A 21542-nucleotide genomic window follows, 5' to 3' on the forward strand; every position below is an offset into this window, starting at 1 on the left:
ATTTCAAAAGATTAATTGTTTTAATAAAATCCATGTCAAACAATACTGAAATGGCAAAAGAAAAGAAATTTTATACAAATCATAGTATTTCAAAAGTATTACAAACTGTTTCAAAAACAGCAGCAAACATTCTGATTGTTTTTTAGTTGTTTTTTTTTGAAAGCCCTTAATTGCTGTAGTTGAAGGTGTGCTCTTTATTATACCGTAATACACATGGTGGAGGTTAATAATCACATGAAAACCAAAGTGCACAATTCTAATCAGTCAAAACAATCCTCCACAGCTCCATCCACCTCCCAAAACACTGGACTTAATTTTGGATAAAAAATGATCTTAATTCATTAAAGCATCATATTATACATGTCACAGCGAATGTTTACATGGTATAATTATTCACACTCCCTCTAAATAGCGGTTTAATACTGAATGTGGAGTCCCAATGTCAGAGTAAAAACAGTCCCTAAGTGGAGAATGCTTGCAATATAAAGACTTCAGCGTATTGATCACAAAATATTTCATTATAGGCTACATAATAGAAAGTGCAGGCACCTAATAAAGAGTGCAGAGGCCTCATTTGAGATCTGCTGGTGTCCAGGGTTGTTTCACAATTGTGAAACTTGAGCAAATAATACAAAACAATAATCTCCTGTCACCACCACTGCTTTAGCAACAAATAAAACAAAAAATACGTAAAGCTGCCTAATGTTAGTCTCCATGTCTTGACTTTTTGGCTTCATTAATTTAAGTGGAATATGGTATTTAGTGGTCAGCCAGCCTGTACAGGGCTACAAGTGTGAATGTTTCACTGAAGGCACATGAAAGGAGACCCACCACAACCACAACTACTATTAGTATACAAAAAGTATACGATGACGACAAACCACTAAATTTAACATCAGCCAGTGTACAGTAGAACCTATGACCTAAGACAGCTCACCATCTACCAATGGCTGACTGGCACGCACGATATTCGACTTTTTTCCTCCTTTTAATCAGGATCATTAATAAAGGTGCACTGATTGATAAACCGATATAAAATTTAGGTGCTGTGTTCATAACTAAAAATAGAACCTATCTTTGCGTCTAGTGTCACTTATGCGCTTCTAAGTGCACTTGTTAGGTCATTTTATACTTTAGCAACTCTAATATGTTTCAAATTGGAACATTTGCGACTAAATTAATGTAGGAAGGAATTTATTTTATTTATTTATTTTCCGTTACGTGGAGTCTTTTGCAGGCACTAAATGGCCTCATTAATCTGTATTTCCTTTCTGTGTCAATTCAGTCTAACAAAACCTGTTCAATCGAAGCACACATTCGGCTTACATCTAAAACGTAAAAAGGTGATACGTTCTAAAAAAAAAAAAAAAATTACAAACCTGATATAATTTAGTAGTTGGCTTCTCCAGAAAACCTATGAAAAATTACTCGTTCGTTCAGTGTTTAAAAATACAAGACTGCATGGTTTTCTGTTGAAAAAGATCGTCAGGATCAGGCTTTTTAAAAATAGTTGATCGGCAAGAAAATTTTGATTGGTGCACATCTAATTATCATCCATTAGATATTTTTTTGTGCCTTGACTTTAGAAATAGTCTCTGGTGTACTTAACAATAAATATTCTTGATCACATGCAAATCAACTCATTTAAACATTTATAAATGAGTCTGTAATTTCCATCCAATTTAGGAAAAACAATTCCGCTCAAATGTTAGTTAAACATAAATTACTTGCAATGTTGAATTGAAAAACAGTTACACCCTGTATTAATAACTGCACAAAGGCCAAAAATATTATATCATGTACTACGATACAAAGCCTATTGGTACCCTAGTTTTGAAGCATTTTTATATTGCTCTTAGTAATGTAAAAATGATCTGTAAAAAAATGGACTTCAATTAATATAAAGTGAAAAAATGTGCTACAATCAAAGTCATGCTAAGCACAGAAACGACAAAAACAAAGCAGTATCTGTGATATCAAATGCAAAGTGGCTGTCCGGGAATAGAAATCATATCCATTTTACCTGCGTTTGGAATTATATCACCATTAATGGTGGAGAATCATTTGAGTTTTTTTATTTTATTTTTTTACTTACACAATATTCAACCTTGTTTTCTCCCCATCAGAGTCACTTTTAAACATGGCCTTCTGTGCATGAAGCAAGTTCTTTCTTTCACCAAATAATTCACACAAAAACAATAATCGGAGGCCTTATGGACTCATCATGGAATTAATTCAAAATTATCTACTTGGAAAAACAATTTCTGGTTCTTGTGTGGGCTGACCTGTACCCAAAAATGTTGACTTATTTTGTCTGTTGTAAGGCACGTGGACTGAGAGAAGAGGCTAATTGGGCCAACAAAAATTAATAAGACAAATAGTAGCCATCAAACTCTGTTCAATTCACATCTCTTTGGGTCACCATCATATGACCATCCCTATCCAGGATAAAATCACAGAAAAAAAATTAAACCAACAGATCAACCAATCTTCCAAAGCACTGTGTGGGTGTCGAATGGGAACGCTACACATTCTAAAAATCAATGACATACTTCCATACACAGTTGTCACATTTCACTCAAAGGTCTTATTGAAAAACGTCTGTACTTTTCCTTGAAAACAAACACTGGAAACCAAGGACTTGGTTATTATACGTGTGACATGAGCACCATTTTTAGATTACAGTGAAAGGAACGGAAGGCAAAGTGAGTTTTTGTCAAATTCCATCACATGCCAAACTCCTAACCACTTGACCGATGCACCACCCTCTTTGCAGCAAGGATGCAAAGGAAGCAAAAATGAAGCAAAGTGAGGAAGAAAGAGAATCACAGCTTTGGTATTCAGAGTGTGGCGAACAAAGTTCATAAATGCACTCAATATTATGTTGTGTTTTCTCATGTTTCCTTTGAACACGCCTCACATTACACAGCTACAAAGGAGTACTCGGGCCGTGATGAGAACAAAATAAAAAGAAACAGTGGAATTTTATCACATAAAAAAAGTTCTGTTGTGAGTGTAAAGTCCCTTTCCAGGAAAAAATATTAAATTTGAATATTACGAGACAATCTCAAGATTAATTGGTTTAATTGGACATGCCGTTAATGGCAAAGACACATGGGCATCGAATGCCAGTGCTACCAGTTTAAATTATTTGTAGGTCTGTTATTTATGGTAGGCTGTGAGTTAACAAAATACAAAGGAATTGCATGTTTAGGGTTTTTTTGAGTGTCTGTGTAATGCCACAAATTAACTACTAATAAATGACTTCAAATTTCAAGCTTTGCCTTATTAGTTTTCTTTACAGTGTACTTGTTCAATGTAGCTCTAATACTCCTCTGAACATACTAGAGTCAACAAACGTATAAGTCACAGGCATAAAAAGTGTTAGCGTGTACTGTAGTGGTGGGATCCTGAGCAGTGGTGCAGTGGCGTAAAGGCAGGCTTGCTGAGGCGCTTCCATGCAGCCCAGTGGCGGTGATAGACGTGAGAGATACTTTTTGTTTAATACTGTATTCCTCATGCCTCCAAGAAGAGGCGTTAAGTAAGGCTCTGTATCCCTATCAATGCTTTTGAGTGGTCGCTTGGTTTTTCCGGAGTGCAGTTTGGCGAGGTGAGCTTTTTTGGGGCGGTGGGTTGCGGGATTGAAGACAGACTGGATGTCTCCAATTCAAAATGTGCTCCGGTTAAACAGTCAAAACAATCACGGTCACTTCCTTGAATGACAGTCATGTAAAAAGGTGCAAGGGATTTACAAAAACTTTTATCAAAATACTTACAGTTACGTGGTGTCATTTCCTGGATACCCAGTGCTGGTTGTAGACAGGTGCAAGCTAACAGTCTGTGTGGGTGTGAAGGCAAAAGTGAACCCCTGCTGAAGACCCCCCCACCAAAGTCAAACACAAAAGTGGGGCTAATACGATGGAAAGTGGAGAGTAGGAGAGATTGACAGCCCTTACTCCTGGTACGATCAATCAATGGCTGGGAAGTGGGGAAAGGAGGACCGAGGAAATGTGCCGCTGCCCCTTCGCGGACCCTCGTGACCTCAGGGAAGTACTTTGCTGCCTAGGCGTGAACTGCACTCCCGTGTTTAAAAGCTGGCACAATCCAGCACTTTCCCTCTTAACACTGAATCGGGCCTGCGTGGAGAGAGAGGAAAAAGTCGGAGGGTCCAACAAGGACCTCTCTTTTGGATGCCTAGGAGACGTGTGGTGAGGAGGATGGGTGTCTCCAAAAGCACCAGCCTCGCTTGATGTGCTGCTTGCGCAAGATCTCTTCCTCGTGTTGGCGCTCTTTCCGTGAACGCAAGTAGCGGTCCTCCTCTTTCAGGAACCATACGGGAGGCCAGCGCTGCTTCTCAAAGTGCCTCTGGTTGTCTGCACGGGTAAAAGAAGATGTAAGACCCTGCATGGTGTTCCAAAGGAACGCTTCAAAAACCGGTTCTACCTGGAGACATGGCCTTCATGTCTTTGGGAAACTTGCGGCAGATGCTGTTATAGTTGGTGCAGATGTGATGGAGACACCAGGCTGATAGCTGCTTGGCATTGTGGAACTAAAAAATACATGAAAAAAAATGAAAATGAAAAAAATGAATCAAAATATATTTTTATAGTCGATTCACTCTTTGGGCGGCGGGGAATTGTTGCCCTAAAAAAACATTTGAATCTTTTTTTTGATCCACGTAAAAGCAAATGTTATCTCTTCATTCATGTCTTTAATTACAAAAGTAAAAAAGGGGTACCAAGAGTAAATATAATGATCCTTATATTTATTTTTGTTTTTTACTTGAAAAAAATCTGTAAATATTTTCAGTTTTTAATTTAATTTTATTTTTAAAAATCTAAAAATTATGCACCCAATTTTTCTCATTATTGTTTTTAATAAAAAATGAAAAAAATAGACAAACATACATTTTCTCTTAATCTAAGAAGAAAAAAAGCAGCTATTCTTTTGAATTCTGTACTTCTAGACATTTCACTGAATACAACTGAAATGTTATTTAAATTTAATTTCAACAACAAACAGAAAAAAATATTATATTATTTGCTTTCTTGAGCTACACAAAATGAACCCCAACCTTCAACATTGACACCACTGCTATAAACCAAACTTTTCAAAGATTCTGTTATAAACAGACCTGTGCAAGCTCCAAGAAGGCCAAGACATGCCCATCAATGTCAACTCCTTTGACTGCCAACTGCAGGAGCTCATCGACAGCATGCTGCTCTGGAGACGCACATGCATAATTCAATGTTAGCATCTCCTGTCATTTTTTTACCCCCCATTCATTCCACCATCACTACAGCGAATCCTTACCAGTGAGCGCAATAAGGCGTGGTAAACAGAGCCGGTTGGCCACCACTATAAGTTCAATAGACTCCAGGTCAGGACACGGTGTCAGCATGGCACAGTAGAGGAACTCCAGCACGCCTCGCATGCATGATGTACTCGTGGAAGGGATGGGAACCTGCATTGATGAAATCATAAATTTGCAGCAAGCAATATTTCACAGCCTAAAATGTGACTTCCAACCAAAATAATTACGATCAGTGAAAATGAATGAAAAAAAAAGACTTTTTGAATGTCACTATATTCTATTTTTTAATCCTGCACTTGACATACCAACATGCACATACAGGTTATCCTCACAAGGGATGCAGAGGGTGCTGGAGCCAATCCCAGCTGACAAGAGACACCCTGATTGGTGGCCAGCCAATCGCATGGCACAAAGAGACAGACAACCATACAAGCTCAAACTCACACCTTGTAGCAATTTAGAGTGTTCAACCATCCCACGTGCATATTCTTGGGATGTGGGAGGAAACCCACGCGAGCCCGGGTAGAACATGAAAACTCCACACAGGAAAGTTTGGACCTGAGATTAAACCCTTGTTCTCAGAACTGTGAGGTCAGCAAATAACCCAAATTATGAAAAACTAATAAAATCTAAACTAAAATGTATCCTTTCAAGTAACAAATACAATGATTAAAAACAGAGAGCAAACCTCCAAATATTTCTGACCTCTCTGACCTTCTTTTCTTCTTACAACACCTATGCTGCAAATTTGAGATTAACAGGCTAATCTGTTATTAAATTGTAGCAAAATTCCTTTGCTGATTCTGTGACCTCATTGCCTCAAAAATTCACCTCTTGCAATTTATATTACAAACATATCCTGCAAATTTGAAAATCAATTTATTCTTTCTCTCTGTGTCTTGAACACAAACTAAAACTGGGTAATGAACAGACTGATTGAAATAGAGGAAAAAAATAATTGCTCTCACCACACTGTATGAGAAACCTACATATAAATCCATAGAGATGTTTTTTATATCATGACTACCATGTTATGTTAATATTCCGCTGTCACTTCCCGTGGAGCTTGAACAAAAACTATTAACTGATGATCGAGACAACCTGAACCCCTAACATGACAACTGAGTCTACCCAGCAAGATTTTTTTCAACCTTCACTAATCCATGCAATTAAGAAAATGTCATACTGCTCATTAGTATCGAAAGTCACAACCTGGGTGGTCTCAAGAGGGTAGAGCCCCCAGCAGAGGCTCCGTTTCAGTAATGAGTGATCATATTCATGATTATATTTCATTGCCATTGACCGCAATAGATGTCCATTCCAATGGATTGGACACCTATTGCTGTCAATGGCATTGAACTACCTGTTCATATGTCCACATCATTTCTAAACATCACCAAAAATAACTAAACTTAAAGGGACTGAATAGTTGGACACTCTAAAGTGAGTGCGAGCGTGAATGGTTGTTTGTCTCCTTGTGCCCTGCGATTGGCTGGCCACCAATTCAGGGTGTCCCCAGTCTCTGGCCCGAAGTCAGCTGGGATAGGCTCCAGCACCCGCTGCAACCCTAGTGAGGATATAGTGGTTCAGAAAATGAGAAGAGATGAGAAGTTAAAATGAGGACCTACATATTTTTTTTAATCAAAGCACAAATGTCAATTTACACCCTTTGTTGTGGAAATGTCACGGTTGACGAAACTGGGGCAACCGATGAAGACGAGGTGGCATCGTGGCGAGATAGCAGGTGCTATCCCATAACAAGCATAAGGTAACACACGAAGCCCTGTTACCTCTGCTTGAAGCTAACATAACTATCCTTCGTAAAAAGCTTACTGAAGATGCGGTTTTGGTTGGTGATTGAAGTGGTCCTACCGCTTTTTAACATTTTTGAACATTTTTCAGTAAATTGAATGAAATCATTATCTTCCATATAGTGCGACAACCAGGATTCATGCATTATTTTATTTTATTGTACTTGTACTTGTTAGTACTTGCCAAAAACAAAAATGGACTGACTAACCAGGAAAATCCACTCACGGCATGCTTGCTCTCGTATAGTGATAGAGGAGAGGCAGAAAGCAGGAAACCACTTTGACGACGCAGTTAAATTTTAGAGAGGCCCCAAAAATGCTGGCAAAAATCCAGACAAAGGCTTTCTGGCTATAACTCTAAATCATTCTTAACTTTTGTCCATCTTTCCAGTGCTTAACTTCGAGGATATTCCATGTTTTTGAAGCAAATCATCAACATGACTGGACAGATCCTTTAACACAGTTGAGCACGATGGTGTAAAAACATGTTATCACACAGTGAAATGTGTGAAGCTAAAAATACAGGGAAGGAAGTGTGACATGAGCCTGAAAATAGAACTGATCACATGCAACGTTCACAATTTGAGGAGTTTTTGTACTCCACTACCTTTGACTGATTTTTGCTATTATAACAATAACTAGTTTGTATTCAGGTTTAATTAGTAACAAAGCTATGGTAGTTATAATAAAATGGGCCCATGTATAGGTGAAAATAGTAAAGAAGTACATTTGGCCATTGGGTTTGAATTTGCAGTGATTTACACAAAATTAACATGTCACAGGATCAAAGAAAATATCTGATATTAAAATTATCCAATAAAGAAAATTGGGACAATTTTTATGTCAGCAATGTCTCAAAAGGATTAATCGGCGAGCCAGTTTTATAATAAATGGGGGAGTTTTTGCAATTGATTGAAAAAAACAGTAATTGAGTCTCACCTCCTCAATGTAACTTTCCATAAAAGAGCCGCGGAACATGGCCGCCATCCAGTCGCAGCTGGAGATCAACAGAGGCTTGTGCGCTGGAAGGTAGCCGTCGTCTAGCTGGAACACCACATCTAAAACCGGGGTGGAAAAGAGCATTCATCTCTTGGAATGCCACAGAAGCCCCAAGCTACAGAGGGGGAAAGACGGACGAGGCAGACGAAAGACGAGACACACAGAGACACATGTAGACAAACAGAGAGGTAAATTGACAGAGGGACAAAACAGCTTTCGAAAGTACGGGAAGGAGAACACACGTAAGGTATAGGAAATGGCGATAGAGTTTCAGCTGATCAATATTGATCGGAACAACTTTGGTAGCGTTTTCATTTAATTACAGCGAGAAAAAATTACTAATCTCTAACATTCAATACAAAGTAGATAAAGCAGATCTTTTTGAACAGCTCATTAAGGGCCGCTCTTTGTTAGTGTTATGAGTGAGACTGCCATCATTATGTTGATAATGATGACTGTGAATGAACACAAAGGAATGAATGGTAGACAGGCCATGTTGAGACACAGCAGATGCATGGCACTGTCTGTGATATCATGCAATCAAAACAGCTTAGGGGGACAGACAACACGAGGAGCAAAGACAAAAAGCCACGGAAGGACCCAGACGAGGCAACCAAGCAGACTCAAGTGACAGTTAGTCATCAAGTCAGTTGATGACTTAAATCCATCATGCGTATTCTTTTAGTAGAAATACAAAGTTAAAAAAATACAGTGGTATCAAATGTACAATTAGTGTACATCGCTAGATAGTGACAATATGCTGCAGTTGACTTCTGCATCATTTTATCAGATGCATGATGCCTATATGGAAAGCACCTGCAATGAAGGGTTTATTAGCCTGAAGAATTACCAGCAAAGGTGCCTTTGTTGAGACACTCCTTTATACGGTTGGCCCTGCGGACATGGAAGGCCTTGGTAATCTCTTGGTTCATGAAACTCTCCCGGTTCAGAACATTGGCCACCATCATCCGCAGGTCGAATACTTCCAGGAGCTCAGCGATGGTTGCCACCTGCATCAGGTCTCCTCGACTTTCGTCCAGGTTTCCAGTGTACAAGTACTGTAACACGGCCTAAAATAAGAGACGAATGTCAAAGAAATGTATCGCAAAAGAGCCAATTCAACCAATGAGTTAAAATATGGGAGATAACCCTAGTAAAAATGAACTTCATGAGAAAGACAATTGCTTAAAGTATTTAGTATAGGATACTTTCTTTAAAGTCTGATCATGGAAAAATCATAAACACAGAAAATTGCTATACTTACATACAAACCCAGCCATTTTGTTATCAGTCAGTTGTACTCACGCATATACCGATCGACTCAAGCACAGGTGGATGTGATAATGTGTATTAATTTCATCACAAAGAATGGCGGACAATCTTGGATTCTTGCATTTAAGTGGCTAAAATAGTACCCTTTCTACCTTCCTTACTATTCGTCAAGACTTCTTACCAATGCCCAGTGAGCTTGAGTATAGATAACCAGTTAAAAGCAACGAGTACTAACAATCTTCATTTTTATTGAGTCTTGTTTTACCTTTCATTGCCTGTGCTTTTGTGCCATACCTTTTTAAACATTGTTTAGTTTTTTTTGCTATAGCTTTAAAGCAGAGTTGACCACTTTAGCCACTAAAATGTGTCCTGTGCCAATATTAAGTCATGGCTGCATAAACATCCTAATTTCCTTAGTTGACCTCTGTTTTGTGGCCAGATGTGTCCTTGAACGGTATCGTGTACCTCTGCACGTCATCTCATCAGTTGACCTTGCTAACTGTCTGCTGGAAACTTTGTAGTAATGCCTTGGGCATAGGAATGTGCCATTTAATACCAGCAAGAGCCGGTTGAGACAAGAACTTGCTATAGGGTGGAAAATCCAATCCGTTGAACAGTTTCGGTACTGCCCTTCTGATAGATAAAAATAATTGTAAGTTCCTCAGTCTACGCATTTGTGAACTACTACAGCCATTGTCTATAACTCACTTATGATTGGAATATTCTGTAAATAAAAGCTTCAAAGAAACTGTTCAATCTCCAGCTTGAATTCAGATAATCAACATTCTCACTACTGAAATTAATCGAACCCGCAGAGGAAGGAAGAGGTCTCTTCCCCAACACCAAATAATGCATTTATGCCACAATCGTTACATATTACACAATATTTTCTTAGTATGTTCTTCCTTTGTGCATCTGAATGAAACAAGCTCGGAGCGCACCGTACTGCTACTTTGGCTGTCAAATTTACCTCCGGTAGGACGTTTCGCAAAGGCATTAATAAAATCACCATCCGTACTAAGGACAGTCCCTTCCTGGAAATACTAGTTTTGATATGTTTTTCTCCACTTTATTTCACATCAGAAAAATCTAATGCTGATGCTTTTTTTCCAATTCTACAACATTCTTTTCACACATTCTAGTATGAAGGTGATATGTTGTTGTCCCCTTAAGATATGAATTTAAGGCTAAACTATAAACTTAACTATGAGATGTACTAAACATTGTGAAACTACATTTTTTTTAAGAACTGCATGTTCACTATTTGCCACCATAGAGCCCTCATTACCACAATTTTACTGACAAATGAAACCACAATCAACTGAATGCTAACTTGTACCTCGAAAAACTCAATTTGTAGGCATGGCTAAATTGCAGTTCTAATAGTCAAGAGGGCCATGGGCAAACATGGCATATATTATGTTCTGAGTATAACCCAAACTAATTATAAGAGGACTGTGGTTATATTCGTGTAATAGTTCTGGATGTGCAAGTCATTCAAAAGAAAAGCTGAATTTGAAGACCCTCACCTTAAATGGTTCCTCTTGTATGAGTTCATCCATGACCACCACAGTCATAAGTCGTGGCCGTCCAGTCATGGGGTCATCAACGTGCTCCAGACAAACAGTCAGGAACCCTCTTCCCCATCCCAAAAGTGCCCGTCCACCCGCAGGAGTTCCCAGAAAATACTGTGCTCGGGAGGGCAATGCATTATCACTCTGGGAAGTCCGTAACGAGCTACGCCGTAGCAAAGGGGGCCGATTCAAGCCCTGCACATCTCCTTCGACCCCGTCTTTATCAATATCCAGGCTCTTAGTGCGTCCTGCTTGCTCTTTGGCTCCTCTTCTGCTTAGCTCGTCTTCCTCTCCACTGTCGGAGCTTTCCTTACTTGTATCCTGCTCCTCCTGCGACCCGATAGATGACGAACCAAGTTCAAGGGTAAACAGGTCATAGAATTTAGAGCAGGAAGTGGCCAGATAAACCTTATGCGCAAAAACACGTGTGGCGCCACCCTGCAGCAGGAAAACTACATCTGCACAGTGTGGGCGACAGAAGAGGGAGTCGAGGCCCTTGCCATCTGTGGGAGGGGGATCGGGGATGCCCACTATGGGGCGAGGTGGGCGAGGAGGCAGGAAGGGTGCCTGGAGAAGTGGCCTTTGGACTTTTTTCAGGTGCGACTTCCAAAATTGAAGGTGACGGCGGGAGATGAGGGCAGCTCGGATAGCGTTGTCAAAAACATCCTTGACTCCAAACTGGGCAACGATGCTGGTCTCATAGTAGGGTATCCCGAGCTCCTTTGCCACCTCGTGGCCCCTCTCGGGAGGGAGGATGTCTGTTGGTTTGATGGGTCTGCGGATGGAAAAAATATGATGGAATTAAGGCTAGTGATGTCATGTGAATCACGGGAGGATTACTCCCCTAAAACCGCTAAAAAGGCCTAAAAAGTTCCATTCAGATAAGAATCTGTCCATTAGAGACAAATATAGAAGGCTTCTCACTTGGCAAGGGGTCGACGCGCGCGATTAACTGCATCCAAGTCAGCGTAGCGGAGATCCAGCTGGCAGCCGACCAGAATGATGGGAGTCCGTGGACAGAAGTGCTTGATCTCCGGAAACCACATGGTGCGGACATGGCGGAGGGAATTGGGATTAGCCAGAGAGAAGCAAAGCACCACCACATCTGACCTGGAGAGCAGGAAGCAAGAAAAACAGTTGTTTCATAAGACTGAAAGACTGTGACAGATAAAGGCCGATTAGGGTGGATGTGAACACAAGAGGACGCAATGCCAGTGATTTGTTAAACTTTGCATTAAGAAAAATACATCCGAAGTAACTGATGTCTTAGTGTGTGGGGTTGGTCATCTTTACAACTCCCCTGTATTGTTTTACTTTCCCTGACAGATACACGTTTACTTGGCCACTTCCCCTGTAGTTATCTTGATAGACCTGGTGTCATATTTTGGCTCATGTGGGCCAAAATTAATCATTGGCTGCTATTGACAGAAAAAGATGTCCAACCTATTAAACCTGGAAGGGCTAGCAACAAATGAATATTTGTTAACATACTGCCAGGATCCCCAGTCAAAATGGATTGTACGTCTACCCCCATCCATTTCAGCCAATGTGTTTCAAATGAGTTGAGTGCAGTTTAATGGGTTTAAAAGGCAACTAACCAGAGACAATCATGTTTTTTATTGGACAAAACATCTCTAGTTTATCTGTTGCTAAATAAATCAGTGCCATGTTTGTACATGATTTTCAGTAGTATCTAAAAGAACTGCATGTCCGAGATTTAGATCATTTAGTAACAAGGTTACTAGTAACATTTTACATTGTTCAAGTATGTCTGATGTAGTTCAAGTGATTGTGTTATCTACAATTTGAAAGATATTTTAATAGTTTTAGAGTTAAAGCCATAAAGCACTTAAAATGCATTTCAAGGCTTTCAAGTACATACCAAAGCTTTCATAGGGAAGCGATTTCAGCCCATTAAAGAAAATAGACAATCATATATGCTGGGTGTGGTCAAATAGTGGTTAGCAATAAAACTCTTCCTAAATGTCTGCCTTTAAAATGAAGTCGGTGTAATATAGGTAAGACGATAACACAGAAAGGTGACCAAATGACATAAAAGGGTGTTAGAGAGATTATTGTGTGACCTGAACACAGGTTACATGAGTTTCCCACAGTAAACTTGCAAAGTCTGGTGGTAGATAAATCTACCGTCAGCCTGCCATTTTTGGGGGGATTATAAATAAATAAAAATGTTAGGTGGACTTAAATTTAGAAATTATGACTAGTGTTATTACAAGCTATTTGTCAACAATATGTGACCTTAAAGAGTATTACAGAAAGGGGCAGTCTTAAAATACAAATACAAAATACAATACAATTCACTGAAATGGCAGACAGTTAGGACAGGTTTGTTCACATACAGACCATAAAATGTCACCATTGTGCTTTCACTGTAAAACTATTCATTCATTTTCTGAACCACTTTATCCTCATTAGGGTCATGGTGGGTGCTGGAGCCTCAGGCCTGGGGAGAACATGCAAACTCCACACAGGTGGTTCGACCTGGATTTGAACCCAGGACCCCAGAGCTGTGAGGCTGATGTGCTAATGACTCAAGCCGCCGGTCCGCCACTGTAAAAGTAGCTACTATTAAAATATGTATTCTTTTTAGACTTGCTTTTGTAGGACAATTATAGCCTGGTGGTCTGGCAAGCAAAACAAAAGAATAAATTGCAAAGAAAAGCACATTTCTTGTATGCACATTGTCTTTGGGTGCAGCCCAATCAAACCATAGGGCAATGTTTAACCAAGTGCATTATTTTTCAGTGGCGCACACTCATTGCTCATTTATTTTTCCCACTGAAATCTCACCTTAGCTCATTTACCCTTTGACCTACAAACACTAGCGAGCCATTACATCAGACTTGGACCCGCTGCCAAGTCTTACCACCATGGATTGGACTGGTATACAAATAGATTGCAATGCTATTCTGCAACACTGCAGTTCTACTAAGAGCAAATAAGCAATGTTTCACAAAAACAAAACTCGTCATGTTTCACAAAACCAAAACTCATCTACGACGTCGTCGCTCTATCTTGTTTTGCAAGGCACGGCTGTCCAAGTTATGACTTTTCAGAAATAATGATGCGTATGGTTTGTGTGTATTTAAAGTCTATATAAGGTCTAAAAATTGGCTTGCAGCTATTATGCGATATGAATTCGCCTGCCATTGTTGTTTATGTGGTGCATCCACACTACAAAGGTCACCAGTTTCCTGATTATATAAGAAGACTCACACATGCAAATACAAACAAAATATCCAATAAAAATTCTTATTTTTCTTGGCTGCCATCGACGGCACCAGACGTCCAGTCCATTCTGACTAGGAGTGGCTGGTAGCAAATAATCATTACGTATATACGACTAGTAGAGAAATCCTGTTATACAATTTCTATTTTTTTTCATAACTACAGTGGATTGAACATTTAAAAAAATATGAAGGCTTGAGTGTGAATTTCAGCATCGGATCCCCCCCAACTAGAATTTTCCACTCCTAACAAGGCATATGACAATGCGTGATGACATGTTTTCAGTTTTGGTATCAACACAGAATGGAGTGCAGAGGCATGGAATTTAGCTTAGTCATGCGTTCATGAGAGGTGAGACTTGAACAAGTGAATGGAAAAAGATGGGAGGCGAGGAAGAAGAGCAGTAGGAAGAGGGATATTGATGCCTGACGTCATTGGGCAGAAAGAAAAAAGCTGAGCTGGTCCTGCGTCTTTATCAGCTGACTGCAGGCTGACAAAGCATCCGGAACGTTAGGTAAGGTTTGGAAACATACACAAACAATGACAAAGAACTGAGTAATCACACGTACTCAATAAGAACAAAATAAAACAACACAGGTAAGGTATTTGGTGCCACAAATAGATGTGCAAACACGTCTGTTGCCTGGTTACATCAAAAGGTGTCAGAACTACGAGTAGTGTATTGCATAGTTGCTGTGAATATAAAAGTGTACACATGCCAGTGACATGGTTTCCACATCTGTTTTAGATCACAAAAACCTAATGCACGTACATGTATGTGTTCTTATGGTTTATGTGACTCAAAACTGTCTACCAGTATAGGTCTCGAGTTTGTTACGAAGTTCATTTAGTCAGATTTGTTAAAAAATTAGATCTAATGTGGTCAGATTAACAGAAAAGTATTTTACTTAGAAAGCCTTGTCTTTGTTAAGCCTTCTGGCAGGGAACCGTATTTGTTAACTTAAGTTTAACAATATCACTATTAATTGAGAGCACTGTGTGAAAAGATAATACAGTAACATCCAGCGCCGTCAATGGCAATTAATTTAATGACTACTCTATAAAGGTTAAAATGTATTTTACATGTCATTCACTAGAAAATAGTCTGCTGTTAGATGGCGTGCTAAACGCTTTGTCTATTTCCCACACAACGTGTACCAAACTACGATTGCTCTTTGTAATTCGACATTCTCTTTGCCTGTTATGCTTAATTACTTTTGCATTTCATGCCAATAAAGCAGCTTTTATTCTGGCATGCCGAGTAAGAGGATCAAGCCATGATCCAATCATGTCTGCTGAAGGAAGGATGTAACAGCCGGAGGGCAGAGTTCAGCTAAAAAGCGTTGGTGGGCGGGTCACACAGAAAAACCCTCATAAATTCTCTGGCCCTGTTAGTGTGGGATTGACTGTTGAGTTATGTCACAATAATCTCAAGTTCCCTTTTCATTTTTAAGGCTTTAAAATATCAATGGAAGAGAAAACTTATGGTCAAAGAGCAATAATTTGTGTCTCACCTGCCATAGGCAAATCGCCTATCCTTGTGATGGTCCCCGAATGTGTCCCAGAGCCTGAGAGAGACGCTCACCTCGTCCACAACATCACGAGACCTTTCTAACACCTGTAGATCACACAAACAAACATGCCGTGACACACTTTGACGGCAACTTTTCTTCATTTAGTTTCCTCCACACTTCTTGTGTGTGCGCTTGCCCACCTCCTGGCATACACGATACTGGTCGATGGCCCAAACGGTTGGCACGTGGGTGGCAAGCAGCTGATACTGTGTGAGGGTGGCATTGCAAGCCCGGGCGCATATAAGCCTGGTCTTGCCCACTGCATTGTCCCCAACCACCACACATTTAATGGTTTCCACATTGGGCCGCTCATAGTCTGTGTCTATATCCATGGAGAGGGCCCTGGGAAGGAGAGAGAAGGGTAAGATGTCAGTTCATGAGAAATTAGCATTCTATTGATAAGTTTTCCCTAAAGGAGTGAGTCATCATTAGGACACTCAAAGATATTTGCATGTAGGCACAGTGACTTGGGACGCTTTATCAAGGCTCTGAGCGTCACTGACCAATATTTGGAAGACTCTGCCAACTCCTCTACAGAACACATGGAGGGACTGCAGAGCTATTTCTGGAACAGTACCCAGGGAAGGACAGAGAGAAAGCGAGATGACGTCTGAGCTCACTGTCCTTTTCACACCTTGCACATCTAACCTCATAACTAGTCACCTTGTGCAAGCTCAACAGAAACAGTCAAGTACACTTTATCTTCAAAAAAAGGAGAACTGCTTTCTTTGATTGATCCAGTCAAAGTGTAGGCATTTTCTGAAATATAGGCTTCGAATCGTAGTCTCTCATGACTGAAAAGTATCCCACTGGATTTCTATGCCACAATGAGAGGTGATAGTAACAAGCAAGCTCGGGCAGCGGGAACGTCTGCAGCATTACCCACCCGCTTGGTTTTGCATCAGTGTGTGGGTCCACATAATAGACACATTAGGGGGCATCAACCATTCAATAAAAATGTGGCACACATTCAGCCTACTGCTCAAACTAGATTATGTTTGACCAGATACACTTCCTGTTAGTTATATATCCACAACGCGTATTATGGTATACAAGCTCATATGAAAGTGAAGTGGTTGGGATGACTAGGAAGCATTTTGGCCATAACCCTAAAAAAAATGGAAAACTTGTTGCACAAAATGGGTTTAAGAAAATATCCTCGCAAAAAGGCACTTCCTAATTTCCAGTCATGGCGTGATCTCAGCAATTATCTTCAGGAATATCTTAATTTACCTGAGAAAGTCTTTAAATAGGAGTACTTTTACACATTTGACAAACTTTGGTGTGACCACCAAACGAGGCAAATGAAGGAGATTGGTGTAGAGTGCTGTAGGCGTTCTGTGCTTACACTGATCATTACTGATCATTTATTCTTCTGAAGACAGTATTCACATTGTTTATTTGCACTCAACTCAAAACAATGCCAATTTCTACACATGCCGCCTTGAAGAATTTTCTCTATTGCATAACCGTCCCCCGCACACACTTTCACCGATCCAATAATCCATGAAACTTTTTAAAAGAACCACTCCACAGACTCATAAATAGAGCCTATGAAACATTCATAAAAGCCCCCTGCTTGGTATTGCATTGACGTGGTTGTCTTTAGTCCGGCACCAACTGATACCATCAGCTAAAAGTGGCATCCATTTACCAGGCACATGAGTAGCACTATGAGCCCTGACCTGCGCTTTATTACAATGAATTGATGACATAAATGTCTTGTTATTTAAATATTGACTGGTGCTTTGCTTAGAAAGACTTTTGTAAACGTTGTGGGTGGACAGAAAACTATGAATGAATGTATCCAGTAATCTTTCTAATAATCTTTTATTATGAAAGGAAAAGAGATTAGGTACCATTGGGAAAAAGGGAGTGGATGGCCAAGTAGGAGGCAAAATTCCAATCAAGAGGTACAATAGACTGTTGATATTTTATGCACAGCTACAGTTTGAAACAGGAAACCCTGATGAAGCTTGTGTTTCCACTGGATGGTGTAATGACATCCAGCATTAAAATAAATAAATAAATACAACTCAAGAATGTCATTTATACTAGAACGCAAAGAGCCTTTTGTTTCAAACATCCACTAAGATGCTGAAAATACCAAAATCAATTTGACTGTGTCCCTTTATGATGTCACAGTCAAAACATAATTTCAGCTGGACGTAACCAAAATCAAGCCAAGCCTGAGGTTACGAAATTATGTATTTCAGCATTCTCCATGTAACATCAGATGAGTGGGATTTCCGGAGGGACGAGCCACGCAGGGATTATTGTAGACTCAGGGAGGAGGAGAGGACTGTCACCCGGTATTACAATCAGTCGGTCATACCACAGGGATCAAAAGTGCAAAAACAACATGTTTGTGGTAAGAATTCAGCCTTTATTCTCGCTCGTGGGGGGAGGAAATAAGAGTTCCCAAGGGTCAAAGACAGGAAGCATGCCAAGTTTATCCATGTTTACTGCCGGCTGGTTAGTAAATGTGGATGAGCAGTGAAGCAAGTCTGGACAGAGCACCCAGTCCATCTGCATTTCTCCATCGGCTCCAGTCATGTGTGGGTCAACAGCCGTAACTTAATTATCTTCTAACGCATTACTGACATGTAAATCACCTACTATCTGGCTGGTAATTGTAATGAGCTTATGCAGACTACCAAAATTATTTATAGAGAAAGCTGAGCAATTACAAGGGTGGCGCAGAGGAACGGAAGAGAAGCCTCTAAGATCAGGTTTCATTTTTAGCCATGACCTGTTGTGAACTCCACTCGATTGTCTAGACTTGAAGTGCTTTGCCAGTCATGTCCCCTGCAAGGCAGCAAGGATGACTGCTAAATCTTTTTAATCGTAGCCAAGATGGGAATTTTTCTGTGTCGCTTTGTTCGCAATCCTATGGACATGCACAGATGGAGAGATGCCAGAACAAGGGTGGGTGATTACAAAAAAAGTCGTTGGGTTGCTGCATGTGCATTGCTTGAGAATATTATCATTAATTCAGGTCATTTCATTCTCAGGGTGCTGAATCGATCAGAGCAGACCAGTCTTCTATTGATCAATTGATAGACGTCACAATTTCCTGGATGAAAGTCAAGAAGGACTATTAGGCGGATCAACCGGCTCTCCCACAGCCACTTTCTGCTCTCCCATTCTGTTCACTCTGCCTCCATGTTATGCAACACATGGGATTCTTTTTGTTTTAACCTGCAGTCATACGTACATCCAGCTTCTCCGCTTGCCAAGCAAGATAAAACCCCAATGTACTTCAGATTACTCTCGCTCTAAAGCTTTGCAACAACTACCAATGCTTGACTTGTCAGTCATCTCGGCAATGCAACCCTTTTTTGTAATTTTGGTGGCAGGTCTTTCACTAGCTTTTGTTTGTGTTATCTAGGTGTTAGAGACATTGCGCGCCAAAGGCACAGCTGGCAAAGATCGCTTATATAATCGGGTCTGTAGCCTCTGCCTGGCTCCACTGATGGCTGACGCCAGACCTCAAAGACACTGCACAGACATGCATTAGTTCCGACATGCCAACACATCCTTGCTTTGTCCACTGTTGATGGCATGAGTGTTCATACACGACAGCATCAACCTGCCCTACTTTTTCGTCCTTCATCCCCCCCCTTCGCTGGCCAGGTTTGCCACCTGCTCTTTATCCACCTCTCAGTTTTTATCTCCTAATATATTTTGGACTAAAGGCTTTCATCACTACATTACTATTTTACAATGAACATGCAAAAGAGCATGTCTGCTCAACCCATGGAATTTCCTCATATGGTCTCATGTACTATATCCCCTACCTAGCTCACTAAGCCTTGACATGGCATTAAAGGAGGTGGGTTGCTGCAGTTGGTCAGGTCTAGGTTCAGTGACAATATGTGCTCAAATAATGAGGTCAGCCTCTGAACACAGTGACTGACCAGTTTATTCCATCATTGTATTTTTTTTCTTCCCTGATGGCACAGACATACTCCAAGATGACAATGCCAGGATTCATCTGGCTCAACTTGTGAAAGACTGGTTCAGGGAGCATGAGACATCATTTTAACACATGGATTGGCCACCACTGACTCCAGACCTTAACCCCATCAAGAACATTTGGGACGTGCTAGAGAAGGCTTTGTACAGAAGTTCAACTCTACCATCTTAAATGCAAGATATTGAAAAATAATGCAACAGTGGATGAAGGTAAATCTTGTGACACAGCAGAGGCTTATCAAAACAATGCCAGAGCAAGTGCGTGCCATAACCAAAACTAAAAACGGTCCAACAAAATGTTAGACTGAATAACTTTTCTTTGGGTGGTGTTCTTTTTCCCAAGCAGTGTATTACCTCCATCTCACTGGGTACAAACATATAATAAGTACATAACTCTTTCAGTGCCATTGACAATGCTAGACCAATCATGTGGCTTTTTTTCATTCTATAAATTTAAATTAGTTTGTCGGTCATAGACGTCCAATCCATTTGAATACGAGTGTGGCAACCGTGTTTCACATTAAGGTTATTTATACTAGCTACTGTCTTTTAAATTAAAAAAATTGCTTTAACCAAAATTCTATTTGTGTCCAGTTAATTTCATGCTATCAGTTTAATATATAGTATATTATTTAAAATATGCTTTAACTTGGGTTTTTTTTGTAGAATTTTGTATTGGTTGGACTTGTTTGTTTAGCATAATTCAGTGATTTTGCATGCCACCAGAAGACACTTACCATTGAATTGATTAAGAGCCTCAGATGAACATTAGATGCATCTTTTTGAAAATTTGAATAAGTAGCACTACCAGGAGAAAACAGATAGGACATATCAAATTCATATACTAAGTGGATTGTTTTTTTCATTTTTAAGAAAAGAAAATAACATTTTCTTTTTGTAATGGATAAAATGTGATGAGCAGGAGGAAAATTATCCGACCTGTTTTATTTTTTTACATGTAGAGAAAAAGGGGCCATCTATTTTAGGAGTAGTGTTTATTTATTGAAATGGACAAAATCTAGCCGGCAATTATTTGAGGACTGCCGTCTCTTAGACCATCGGTCACAAACTCATTCTGTTATTGATGCTGATACATGTTATTTTTATTGTCATTACTATGCCTTCCCCAACAAGACCGGTTTGTTCCAGTGGAGACATTTGAAAATAATCAAACATACGGGTCATTACCTGAGCTTAACTTTCACCTTGACGTTATATGGTGGCATTGTGAATATGGGATGTTGGTTAACAAAGTTCTACCATGCAGGAAGAGTACTATAAAATCACTGCAATAAAATAGAAATATGAATAGCTGTGTTTCAGATGCAACCGACTGTATAAGATTCACCAATGGGAAGAAAAATACTTCTGATTAATGAATGATGACTTCATTTTTTATTGTGTGACTAAAAGTAATTGAACCAACAAATGTATTTTAATTTCTTCTGTGTCCAATATAGAGAGCCTTTTTTTACATAGGCCTTATAGGGTCTATCTTGATTTGACAATAAAAATACTAGAAAATATTAGAATCACTTCTTGGTATTATTATGCAGCAACAACTCAATCTACAAACACAACACTACATTGTTCAACAAGCCTTTGTCCAATTAATATATTATTGACATAATAATTCAGTCAACATTGTTATTTTTGCACAGATTTTGCTATTGTATAAACTATGATTTAATTATGTTGGTGTATTTATGTTGTGGACTTATGGCTGACTGGCGACCACTCTGGGGTGTAGTCTGCCTTTCACCTGAAGTCA

General features: G+C 39.8%; 1 protein-coding gene across 2 annotated transcripts in view; it reads right to left on the reverse strand.

Moving 5' to 3' along the window:
- Positions 1-2585: 2585 nt before the first annotated feature.
- rhobtb4 (Rho related BTB domain containing 4) overlaps positions 2586-21542 on the reverse strand; it is a 37302-nt gene continuing 18345 nt past the window's right edge. For both annotated transcript variants that reach the window (XM_077600422.1, XM_077600421.1), the window contains 10 exons: positions 15934-16135; positions 15734-15837; positions 11895-12080; positions 10926-11745; positions 8975-9194; positions 8065-8183; positions 5314-5464; positions 5135-5223; positions 4444-4549; positions 2586-4373 (listed from right to left, as the gene is read on the reverse strand). In XM_077600422.1, the coding sequence (XP_077456548.1) occupies positions 4195-4373; positions 4444-4549; positions 5135-5223; positions 5314-5464; positions 8065-8183; positions 8975-9194; positions 10926-11745; positions 11895-12080; positions 15734-15837; positions 15934-16125 (2166 nt within the window). In that variant the 5' untranslated portion in view covers positions 16126-16135 and the 3' untranslated portion in view covers positions 2586-4194. The remainder of the gene's footprint in view (positions 4374-4443; positions 4550-5134; positions 5224-5313; positions 5465-8064; positions 8184-8974; positions 9195-10925; positions 11746-11894; positions 12081-15733; positions 15838-15933; positions 16136-21542) is intronic.

The sequence above is a fragment of the Stigmatopora argus genome, chromosome 5 (assembly GCF_051989625.1).
Source record: "Stigmatopora argus isolate UIUO_Sarg chromosome 5, RoL_Sarg_1.0, whole genome shotgun sequence".
NCBI classification, from domain to species: Eukaryota; Metazoa; Chordata; class Actinopteri; order Syngnathiformes; family Syngnathidae; genus Stigmatopora; species Stigmatopora argus.